Source organism: Eriocheir sinensis, chromosome 32 (genome assembly GCF_024679095.1).
Source record: "Eriocheir sinensis breed Jianghai 21 chromosome 32, ASM2467909v1, whole genome shotgun sequence".
NCBI classification, from domain to species: Eukaryota; Metazoa; Arthropoda; class Malacostraca; order Decapoda; family Varunidae; genus Eriocheir; species Eriocheir sinensis.
The window spans coordinates 430,124-442,511 of record NC_066540.1 but is presented as its reverse complement, the minus strand read 5'-3'; the positions used below and the strand labels follow the sequence as shown (position 1 = coordinate 442,511).

General features: G+C 39.0%; 1 protein-coding gene across 1 annotated transcript; it reads right to left on the bottom strand.

Moving 5' to 3' along the window:
* Positions 1-6,750: 6,750 nt before the first annotated feature.
* On the bottom strand, positions 6,751-11,682 carry LOC127006403 (sushi, von Willebrand factor type A, EGF and pentraxin domain-containing protein 1-like). The gene is made up of 5 exons (XM_050876358.1): positions 11,607-11,682; positions 10,113-10,295; positions 8,483-8,668; positions 7,770-7,938; positions 6,751-6,934 (listed from the first exon to the last, which is right to left on the bottom strand). Exons 1-5 carry the CDS (start codon positions 11,680-11,682, stop codon positions 6,751-6,753), a joined length of 798 nt encoding a protein of 265 aa, XP_050732315.1.
* Positions 11,683-12,388: the final 706 nt, after the last annotated feature.

The window sequence follows — 12,388 nt, the reverse complement described above, 5'->3', positions numbered from 1 at the left end:
TTGTTATCTCTCTATCTCCATTTTTATTACAACTTTTCTCATCTTTTCTCCTACAAAATACCTCAATCCATCCATTTTTCCTCTTTATTTCTCCTCTTTCATCTTGTTTCTACTATTTTCTCTTCCCGTTCTCGTATATAACTTTTTCTCTTCTTTCTCCTCCTGTTAACCGCTTTTCTCTATCTTCTCTCGTTCTCTCTCTATCTCCATTTTTATTAAAACTTTTCTCATATTTTCTCCTACAAAATACCTCACGCCATCATAGTTTCCTCTTTATTTCTCCTCTTTCCTCTTATTTTTCCTCTTTTCTCTTACCGTACTCTTATAGAACTTTATCTCGTCTTTCTCCTCGCGTTATCCGCTTCTCTCTATCTCCTCTCGTTCTCTCTCTATCTCCATTTTTATTATAACTTTTCTCATCTTTTCTCCTACAAAATACCTAAGTTTTTCCTATTATCCTCTTTATTTCTCCTCTGTCATCTTGTTTCTCCTTTTTTCTCTTTCCATTCTCTTATAGAACAATCTCTCTTGTTTCTCCTCGTGTTATCCGCTTCTCTCTATCTCCTCTCGTTCTCTCTCTATCTCCATTTTTATTAAAACTTTTCTCATCTTTTCTCCTACAAAATACCTCACGCCATCATAGTTTCCTCTTTCTTTCTCCTCTTTCCTCTTGTTTCTACTCCTTTCTTTTTCCGTCGTCTTATAGAAATGTTTCTTTTCTTTCTCCTCGTGTTATCCGCTTCTCTCTATCTCCTCTCGTTCTCTCTCTATCTCCATTTTTATTATAACTTTTCTCATAATTTCTCCTACAAAACACTTAAGTGTTTCTCCTATTTCTTCCTTCTCCTCTTCCTCCTCTTTCCGTCAACTTATAGAACATTCTTTCTTCTTTCTCCTCCTGTTATCCGGTTCTCTCTATCTCCTCTCGTTCTCTCTCTATCTCCATTTTTATTATAACTTTTCTCATCTTTCCTCCAACAAAACACCTAAGTACTTCCTCTTATCCTCTTTATTTCTGCTCTTTCCTCTTGTTTCTCCTATTTCTTTTCCCGTTCTCCTATAGAACGGTCGCTCCTCTTTCTCCTCGTGTTATCCGCTTCTCTCTATCTTCTCCCGTTCTCTCTCTATCTCCATTTTTATTACAACTTTTCTCATCTTTTCTCCTACAAAATACCTCAATCCTTCCTCTTTTCCTCTTTATTTCTCCTCTTTCCTCTTGTTTTTCCACTTTTCTTTTACTGTCCTCTTATAGAAAAATTTCTCGTCTTTCTCTTCGTGTTATCCGCTTCTCTCTATCTCCTCTCGTTCTCTCTGTATCTCCAGCTGTATTATAACGTTTCTCATCTTTCCTCCTACAAAACACCTAAGTCCATCCATATTTCCTCTTTATTTCTCATCTTTCCACTTGTTTCTCCTCTTCCTTTTACCGTCCTCTTATATAAATTTTTCTCTTCTTTCTCCTCGTGTTATCCGCTTCTCTTTATCTTCTCACGTTCTCTCTCTATCTTCATTTTTATTACAACTTTTCTCATCTTTTCTCCTACAAAATACCTCAATCCATCCAATTTTCCTCTTTATTTCTCCTCTTTCATCTTTTTTCTACTCTTTCCTTTTACTGTCCTCTTATAGAACGTTTTCTCTTCTTTCTCCTCGTGTTATTTTCTTCTCTCTATCTCCTCTCGTTCTCTCTCTATCTTCATTTTTATTACAACTTTTCTCATCTTTTCTCCTACAAAATACCTCAATCATCATATTTTCCTCTTTATTTCTCCTCTTTCCCCTTGTTTCTCCTCTTTTCTCTTACCGTCTTCTTATAGAACTTTATCTCTTCTTTCTCCTCGTGTTATCCACTTCTCTCTATCTCCTCTCGTTCGCTCTCTATCTCCATTTTTAATTTAACTTTTCTCATTTTTCCCCTACAAAATACCTCACGCCATCATAGTTCCCTCTTTCTTTCTCCTCTTTCCTCTTGTTTCTCCTCTTTTCTATTACCGTCGTCTTATATAACTTTTTCTCTTATTTCTCCTCTTGTTATTCGCTTCTCTCTATCTCTTCTCGTTCTCTCTCTATCTCCATTTTTATTATAACTTTTCTCATCTTTTCTCCTACGAAATACCTTACGCCATCATAGTTTCCTCTTTATTTCTCCTCTTTTCTCTTGTTTCTACTCTTTTATTTTACCGTTCTCTTATAGAACTTTTTCTCGTCTTTCTCCTCCTGTTATCCGCTTCTCTTTATCTGCTCTCGTTCTCTCTCTATCTCCATTTTTATTATAACTTTTCTCATCTTTCCTCCTACAAAATACCTCACGCCATCATAGTTTCCTCTTTATTTCTCCTCTTTCCTCTTGTTTCTACTCTTTTTTCTCTTCCCGTTCTCTTATAGAACTTTTTCTCTTCTTTCTCCTCGTGTTATCCGCTTCTCTCTATCTTCTCTCGTTCTCTCTCTATCTCTATTTTTATTACAACTTTTCTCATCTTTCCTCCTACAAAACACTTAAGTCTATCCTCTTTTCGTCTTTATTTTTCCTATTTCTTCCTTCTCTTCCTTCTCTTTCCGTCAACTTATAGAACAATCTTTCTTCATTCTCCTCGTGTTATCCGGTTCTCTCTATCTCCTCTCGTTCTCTCTCTATCTCTATTTTTATTATAACTTTTCTCATCTTTCCTCCTACAAAATACCTCAATTCATCCACTTATCCTCTTTATTTCTCTTCTTTCCTCTTGTTTCTCCTCTTTTCTCTTTCCGTTCTCTTGTAAAATAATCTCTCTTCTTTCTCCTCGTGTTATCCGCTTCTCTCTATCTCCTCTTGTTCTCTCTCTATTTCCATTTTTATTACAACTTTTCTCATCTGTTCTCCTACAAAATGCCTCAATCCATCCTCTTTTCCTCTTTATTTCTCCTCTTTCCTCTTGTTTCTCCTCTTCCTCTTTCCGTTTTCGTATAGAATGTTTACTCGTCTTTCTCCTCGTGTTATGCGCTTCTCTCTATCTCCTCTCGTTCTCTCTCTATTTCCATTTTTATTACAACTTTTCTCATCTATTCTCCTACAAAATACCTCAATCCATCCAATTTTCCTCTTTCCTCTTGTTTCTACTCTTATCTCTTACCATCATATTATAGAACATTTTCTTGTCTTTCTTCTCGTGTTATCCGCTTCTCTCTATCTCCTCTCTTTCTCTCTCTATCTCTATTTTTATTACAACTTTTCTAATTTTTTCTCCGACAAAACACTTAAGTTTATCCTCTTTTCCTCCTTATTTCTCCTCTTTCCTCTTGTTTCTCCTCTTTCTTTTACCGTCCTCTTATAGAACTTTTTCTCTTCTTTCTCCTCGTGTTATCCGTTTCTCTCTATCTTCTCTCGTTCTCTCTCTATCTCTATTTTTATTACAACTTTTCTCATCTATTCTCCTACAAAATTCCTCAATCCATCCTCTTTTTCTCTTTATTTCTCCTCTTTCCTCTTGTTTCTACTCTTTTGTCTTACCGTCGTCTTATATAACGTTTTCTCATCTTTCTCCTCGTGGTATCTACTTCTATCTATCTTCTCTTGTTCTCTCTCTATCTCTATTTTTATTACAACTTTTCTCATTTTTTCTTCTACAAAATACCTCAAACTATCCAATTTTCCTCTTTATTTATCCTCTTTCCTCTTGTTTCTCCTCTTTTCTCTTACCGTCGTCTTATAGAAATGTTTCTTTTCTCTCTCCTCGTGTTATCCGCTTCTCTCTATCTCCTATTGTTCTCTCTCTATCTCCATTTTTATTATAACTTTTCTCATCTATTCTCCTACAAAATTCCTCAATCCATCCTCTTTTTCTCTTTATTTCTCCTCTTTCCTCTTGTTTCTACTCTTTTGTCTTACCGTCGTCTTATAGAACGTTTTCTCATCTTTCTCCTCGTGGTATCTACTTCTCTATCTTCTCTTGTTCTCTCTATCTCTATTTTTATTACAACTTTTCTCATTTTTTCTTCTACAAAATACCTCAAACTATCCAATTTTCCTCTTTATTTCTCCTCTTTCCTCTTGTTTCTCCTCTTTTCTCTTACCGTCGTCTTATAGAAATGTTTCTTTTCTTTCTCCTCGTGTTATCCGCTTCTCTCTATCTCCTCTTGTTCTCTCTCTATCTCCATTTTTATTATAACTTTTCTCATCTATTCTCCTACAAAATACTTCAATCCATCCTCTTTTCCTTTTTATTTCTCCTCTTTCCTCTTGTTTCTACTCTTTTCTCTTACCGTCGTCTTATAGAACTTGTTCTCGTCTTTCTCCTCGTGTTATCTGCTTTTCTTTATCTCCTCTCGTTATCTCGCTATCTCCATTTTTATTACAACTTTTCTCATCTATTCTCCTACAAAATACCTCAATCCATCCTCTTTTCCTCCTTATTTCTCCTCTTTCCTCTTGTTTCTCCTCTTTTTCTTACCGTCACCTTATAGAAGGTTTTCTTGTCTTTCTCTTCGTGGTATCCGCTTCTCTCTATCTCCTCTTGTGCTTTCTCTACCTATCTCCATTTTTATTTCAACTTTTCTCATCTTTTCTCCTACAAAATACCTCAATCCATCCATATTTCCTGTTTATTTCTCCTCTTTCCTCTTGTTTCTACTCTTTTCTCTTCCCGTCGTCTTATAGAACATTTTCTCTTCTTTCTCTTCGTGTCATCCGCTTCTCGCTATCTCCTCTTGTTCTCTCTCTATCTCTATTTTTACTATAACTTTTCTCATATTTTCTCCTTCAAAATACCATAATCCATCCACTTTTCCCCTTTATTTCTCCTCTTTTCTCTTCTTTCTACTCTTTTCTCTTACCGTCTTCGTCTTCTTATAGAAAGTTTTCTCTTCTTTCTCCTCGTGTTATGCGCTTCTCTCTATATCCTCTCGTTATCTCGCTATCTCCATTTTTATTACAACTTTTCTCATCTTTTCTCCTAAAAAATACCTTAGTCCATTCGCGTTTCCTCTTTATTTCTCCTCTTTCCTCTTGTTTCTCCTCTTTTCTCTTACCGTCTTCTTATAGACCTGTTTCTCGTCTTTCTTCTCGTGTTATCTGCTTTTCTCTATCTCCTCTAGTTCTCTCTCTATCTCTATTTTTATTACAACTTTTCTCATCTTTCCTCCTACAAAACACCTAAGTCCTTTCTCTTTTCCTCTCTATTTCACCTCTTTCCTCTTCTTTCCCCTCTTTTTCTTACCCTCTTCTAATAGAAATTTCTCTCTTCTTTCTCTTCGTGTTATCCGCTTTTCTCTATCTCCTCTCGTTTTCTCTCTATCTCCACTTTTACTACAACTTTTCTCATCTTTCCTCATGCAAAACACCTAAGTCCTTCCTCGTTTCCTCTTTATTTATTATCTTTCCTCCTGTTTCTCCTCTTTCTCTAACCATTCTCTTATATAACTTTTTCTCTTCTTTCTCCTCGTGTTATCCGTTTCTCTCTATCTTCTCTCGTTCTTTCTCTATCTGCATTTTTATTACAACTTTTCTCATCTTTTCTTCTATAAAACACCTAAGCCCATTCTCGTTTCCTCTTTATTTCTCCTTTTTCCTCTTGTTGCTCTTCCTCTTTTTTCCGTCCCCGTATAGAAATTTCTCTCTTCTTTCTTTTCGTGTTATCCGCTTCTCTCTATCTCCTCTCGTTCTCTCTGTATCTCCACTTTTATTACAACTTTTCTCATCCTTCCTCATGCAAAACACCTAAGTCCTTCCTATTTTTCTCTTTATTTATCCTCTTTTCTCTTGTTTCTACTCTTTTTTTCTTACCGTCGTCTTATAGAACTTTCTCTTGCTTTCTTCTCGTGTTATCCGTTTCTCTCTATCTCCTCTCGTTCTCTCTCTATATTCATTTTTATTACAACTTTTCTCATCTTTTCTCCTACAAAACACTTAAGTCCATCCTCTTTTCCTCTTTTTTTTCTCCTCTTTCCTCTTGTTTCTCTTCTTTTTTTTCCGTCACCTTATAGAACTTTTTCTCATCTTTTTCCTCGTGTTATCCGCTTTTCTCTATCTCCTCTAGGTCTCTCTCTATCTCCACTTTTATAAATACTTTTCCCATCTTTTCTTCTACAAATTACCTAAGTCCTTCCTCTTTTCCTCTCTATTTCTCCACTTTCCTCTTGTTCCTCTTTCTTCTCTTTCCGTTCTCTTATAGAAAAAATACTTCTTCTTTCTCCTCGTGTTATCCGTTTCTCTTTATCTCCTTTCGTTCTCTCTTTATCTTCACTTTTATTACAACTTTTCTCATTTTTCCTCCTACAAAACACCTAAGTCCTTCCTCTTTTCCTCTTTATTTCTCCTCTTTCCTCTTGTTTGTCGTCTTCCTCTTCCCGTTTTCTTATATAACTTTTTCTCTTCTTTCTCCTCGTGCTATACGCTTCTCTCTATCTCCTCTTGTTCTCTCTCTATCTCTACTTTTATTACAATTTTTGTCATCCTTCCTCATGCAAAACTCCGAAGTACTTCCTATTTTCCTCTTTATTTCTCCTCTTTCCTCTTGTTTGTAGTCTTTCTCTTACCGTCCTCTTATATAACTTTTTCTCTTCTTTCTCCTCGTGTTATCCGCTTCTCTCTATCTCCTCTTGTTATCTCTCTATCTCTACTTTTAACAAGACTTTTCCTGTTCTGTACCTGTCATAACTTTCACAAGAGGCATTATAGAGAATTGTAACCCCTTCCAAGGTATTTACAAGCTATTCAAACCCACTATTCCTCACCCAAGAACCCCTAGATCACTACTACTACTACTACTACTACTACTAACCTGTTATGGGGTCGGTCAGGCTTGAATAGGTCATGGTAGGAGTGGTCTTCTGGTCATTTGGGGGGGGGAGGGGAGGTCTCTCATCATCTCCTCCTCCTCCTCCTCTTCCTCCCTTCCATTCTCCTCCTCCTCCTCCTCCTCCTCCTCCTCCTCCTCCTCCTCCTTCTCTTCGCTGCTTCCTGTAAGAGTGAAGATTATAGTTAGAAGCAATTTTTATATTGGCCTGTCTTTCAACCAATATTCCGGCAACCACAACCAACCTATCACAACCAAAATCGGTACCAGGATAGCCAAAGGGTGTGTCTACCAGCCCACCAAGGCCCATCCATCTACCATGCACGCCGGTTGAATGGTAGGGAAAAATGTTACAGCTGGTTGAATGAAAATGGGAGGATTGGAAAATTTTGATAGGCCTAACTTCGTACCACTATAACTGCTGCCACATTGGAGTTAGGAACACGAATCTTGGTAGGAATAAAGGTCAACTACCACACTAACTACCACGCAAGCTACATTCACCTACCACACATACAAGCTGAGTTATATACAAAAATGTTAAGTGTTATGACATTCAGAAAAATATAAACATAATTTTTCACTCCCCTAACTTTGACCTGCTATAATTCCTACCACACTCAAGTTAGGAACACGAATTTTGGTAAGAATAAAGGTCAACTACCACACTAACTACCACTCAAGTTACATTCACCTAACTTACATACAAGCTGGGTTATATACAAAAATGTTAAACAGTATGCCATTCAGAAAAATATATCCAGGATTTTTCACTCCCCTAACTTTGACCTGCTATAGCTCCTACCACACTCAGGTTAGGAACACGAATTTTGGTAGGAAGGAAGGTCACCTACCACTCTAACTACCACGCAAGCTAGATTTACCTACCACACATACAAGCTGAGTTATAGCAGAAAACGTAAAGTGATATGACAACCTTAAGAATTAACTACCACCACCACCACAACTACTACTACTACTACTACTACTACTACTTACATTCTGAAGTAGACTAGCACTCCTATGAAGACTATCGCCAGGATGAGCCCGAAGAATAGTCCGATGTAGAGGCCGGTGTTGCTAGCGGTAGAAGTAGAAGTAGTACTCACACTACTACTACTACTACTACTACTATCGGAGCCTATGGTGTTGTAGGCATCCTCTGGACCTAGAATAGTACAAAATAGTTAATAGTAATAGTAGAATTCATGGTAGTAATCTGTCTCTCTCTCTTTTTCTGTCTCTTTCTCTACTACTACTACTACTACTACATCTGAGGGGGTTAGGAATAGTCTAGTTAGTCTTAGGATAGTCTTATTACTAGTATTCAACACCAACATAAGCCATTTCTACTACTACTACTACTACTACTACTACTACTACAACAACTACTACTATTACATCTGGGAGGGTTAAAAATAGTTTAGTTAGTCTTAGGATAGTCTTATTACTAGTATTCAACACCCAACATAGGCTATTTCTACTACTACTACTACTACTACTACTACTACTACTACTACTACTACTACTACTACTACTACCACTACTACTACTACTACTACTACTACTACTACTATTACATCTGGGAGGGTTAAAAATAGTCTAGTTAGTCTTAGGATAGTCTTATTACTAGTATTCAATACCCAACATAAGCTATTTCTACTACTACTACTACTACTACTACTACTACTACTACAACTACTACTACTTACCCAACACACACTTCGGTTCTCCACCCAACCACTCGCCCAGCTCGCCACACGACCTCCGGAAGCTCCCCCCGACCAGCCTATGTTCCGGTAGACAGTGATATTCGACCAGGCTACCGTATTCCAGGATCTGGTTGAGTCGGACTATCCTACCATTATCCAAGCCTTGTGGTAGGTCGCAGGTCACATCTGGAAGGGTTAGGAATAGTCTGGTTAGTCTTAGGATAGTCTTGTTAGTAGTATTCAACACCCAACATTAGATATTTCTATTACTACTACTACTACTACTACTACTACTACTACTACTACTGCTACATCTGGGAGGGTTAAAAATAGTCTAGTTAGTCCTAGGATAGTCTTGTTACTAGTATTCAACACCCTACATAAGATATTTCTACTGCTACTACTACTACTACTGCTACTACTACATCTGGGAGGGTTAAAAATAGTCTAGTTAGTCTTAGGATAGTCGTGTTAGTAGTATTCAACACCCTACATAAGCTATTTCTACTACTAAGGATAGTCGTGTTAGTAGTATTCAACACCTACATAAGCTGTTTCTACTACTACTACTACTACTACTACTACTACTACTACTGCTACATCTGGGAGGGTTAAAAATAGTCTAGTTAGTCCTAGGATAGTCTTGTTACTAGTATTCAACACCCTACATAAGATATTTCTACTACTACTACTACTACTACTACTACTGCTACTACTACATCTGGGAGGGTTAAAAATAGTCTAGTTAGTCTTAGGATAGTCGTGTTAGTAGTATTCAACACCCTACATAAACTATTTCTACTACTACTACTACTACTACTACTACTACTACTAAATCTGAGGGGGTTAGGGATAGTCTAGTTAGTCTTAGGATAGTCTTGTTAGTAGTATTCAACACCCTACATAAGCTATTTCTACTACTACTACTACTACTACTACTACTATTACTACTGCTACATCTGGGAGGGTTAAAAATAGTCTAGTTAGTCTTAGAATAGTCTTGTTACTAGTATTCAACACCCTACATAAGCTATTTCTACTACTACTACTACTACTACTACTACTTTTTTTTTTTTTTTTTTACATTGCAGCCTATTGCGCCAGTAGGCTTCTTCCAGGTGGATCCTGATGGTCGGTCCAAGGCTTCTTTCCGGTAGGTCCTGATGGTCGGCCCAGCCCGTTCTGGCGCAGGCGAGTGTTTATAGTGGCACCATCTTGCATTGGCTCATGCTGCCCTCCCAGAGCTCATCTTTGATCCTTGAATCTAGAGTCCGGGTTGATAGATAGTCTTCTGGACAGCATGTGGGTAGTTTTAAGCCACTCGGCGGCGGCTGAAAAATCCCAGCTTGGTGGCACCGGGCGGGGATTGAACTCGCGTCCTCCTGAACACGAGGCCGTTACTTTGACGACTCAGCCACCGCCTCCCCACACTACAACTGCTACATCTGGGAGGGTTAAAAATAGTCTAGTTAGTCTTAGGATAGTCTTGTTAGGGGTATTAGGAATAGTCTAGTTAGTCTTAGGATAGTCTTATTACTACTATTCAACACCCTACATGAGCTACTACAATCACCTACTTACTGGAACTACTACTACTACTACTACTACTACTACAAGTACTATTACTTACATTCACAGCGCGGTTGACTGCCACTCCAGATACCATTACTACCACACTTCCGCTGACTATTCCCGACTATCCTCCTCCCCTTCTCGCAGGAATAGTCCGCTGTAGCCTCCACTCGGCCACTATCCTCCACTACCACACTTAAGGCAGTAGTCAGCGTTGTAGTGAGGTTGGGACACCGGACTTCTGTAGGGGAGAGAATAATATTAGTAGTAGTATAAGTAGTAGTAGTAGTAGTAGTAGTAGTGGCCTTGTGGGGTGTCGAATAGTCGGATAATAAGCCTTCTAAATACCGTGGGGATAGTCTAAACTTTAGACTATCCCTGGACACTTTAGACTCTAAAGTGTCCAGGGATAGTAGTAGTAGTAGTAGTAGTAGTAGTGGTAGGAGCTGGGTCGTAGTAGTAGTGGTTGTTGGGTCAGGAATGGTAGGTTTAAATGGCTTCTAAATACCATAGGAGGGGTTACAAGGGGCCATGTTGGTTCTACTGATATATATGTATGGTAGGTGTGTGGTAGCCATGGTAGGGGCTGGGTTGTGGTAGTAGTGGTTGTTGGGTGAGGAATGGTAGGTTTAAATGGCTTATAAATACCATAGGAGGGGTTACAAGGGGCCATGTTGGTTCTACTGATATATATGTATGGTAGGTGTGTGGTAGCCATGGTAGGGGCTGGGTGGTGGTAGTAGTGGTTGTTGGGTGAGGAATGGTAGGTTTAAATGGGTGTTGATTCTAGTAGTAATAGTAGTTTTGGCGATAGTAGTAGTAATAGTAGTAGTAGTAGTAGTATATCACTTATAAAATTACTTACAAATCACATTTCTACTCACAAGAGCAAGCAGGAACAGGACCAGACCAAGTCCCATTACTACTACAGGTCAGCAGGGCAGCGGTAGTAGCAGCGGTAGAAACAGTAGTAGTAGTAGTAGAAGTAGTATCAGTAGTCGGGGTAGTAGTAGTAGTAGTAGTAGTAGTATTGACAACATATCCCTTGGGGCACTCGTAGGTCGCCACACTGCCAACCCTGTAATAGTAACAGTAATAGTAGTAGTAGTAGAATTATTATTATTATTATTATTATTATTATTATTAGTAGTAGTAGTAGTAGTAGTAGTAGTAGTAGGGGTGGGTTCGGGATAGCACTCTTCTGGGGTGTGAAATAGTACCTTAAAGGGTGTTCTAATTAGCGTGCTGATAGTCTAAGGCAGTGGTTCTTAACCCCTGGGTCGCCAAGCCATTTGAATGGGTCACCAAGGATATGTAGACTTATCATTTTCCCAATATTCCTATCTATATAAAATGAGATGTTCTGAATGAGGCAGAAGGAACTTGTCGCGCTCAGCTGCCTCAAAAACTTAACTTCTCCACCGGTCATGCAGTGTGTGCAGATAACTGATATATATTAACATTATGGAAGCCTTATCACACGTATCCTGATTACTAATGTTAAGCCCCAGTGTTAGCAGGGCCCGTGGACCATACCAGTGGGCGGGAGAACCTTCCCGACTGTTCTGGCGGGCGTGGCGGCGCGGGGCCGCGGCACATAGAAGCCCGGCGAGGGGGCGGGGCGGCATCAGTTCCCAACTCAGCCGAATAAAAGTGCGCCAAGCAGCGCGAGAACACTGCTGACTACAGGACACTCCGCTACTTGCAGCAACATTGTCCCGTGAAGCAGTGCCGCTACAATGCACCGCACAACCTTTATTCAAGCTACCGACGTCTTCTTGCACCAAACACAGACAGGTAAGTCAGCCAGCCTAGTGTCGATGCAAACCACGTGCTGTGTGTGGGAGGCAGTAACTCGGCACGGGAAGGGCGCGTGTGTTTGTTAGGGTCTCCTGGATGACTCGCGGACTAATCCCATGATAAGGCAAGGAGGTCATGCAGAATATCTTCGTCTAAATATAAATAAAAGAGAAGAGTTTGTGTGTGTGTTTGTGTATGTGAAGACAGTACAAGGATGAATGCCTTATCCTAGGTTTCACACACGTAACTCACCAGGGCGTACTTATTAAACCACAATGTGTTATTTGTGGGGAAGTTCTGATTAGCGAGTCCTTCAAACACAACAAACTTAGACGACACTTAGAAGGAAAGCACAGTGTTCTTGTCAACAAGGAGCGAAGTTTCTTTGAAAGAGAAGAACAGAAACTGAAAAGGCAGAGACTAGATGCTCCTTCCAACACAGCGGCCATGAGCGTGCAGCAATCAACGCTTACCTCGCACCTTGTAGCTTTCCAAAAAACTGAAGTTGTGGATGAATAAAATCAACTGTGGAAA

Coding starts and splice junctions, on each gene's coding strand:
- LOC127006403 (XM_050876358.1), bottom strand. CDS start 11,682: ATGCCGCCCCGCCCCCTCGCCGGGCTTCTATGTGCCGCGGCCCCGCGC. Junction 10,296..11,606: donor CCGCCAGAACAGTCGGGAAG/GTTCTCCCGCCC, acceptor TCTCCCCTACAG/AAGTCCGGTGTCCCAACCTC. Junction 8,669..10,112: donor CAGTCAACCGCGCTGTGAAT/GTAAGTAATAGT, acceptor TAACCCTTCCAG/ATGTGACCTGCGACCTACCA.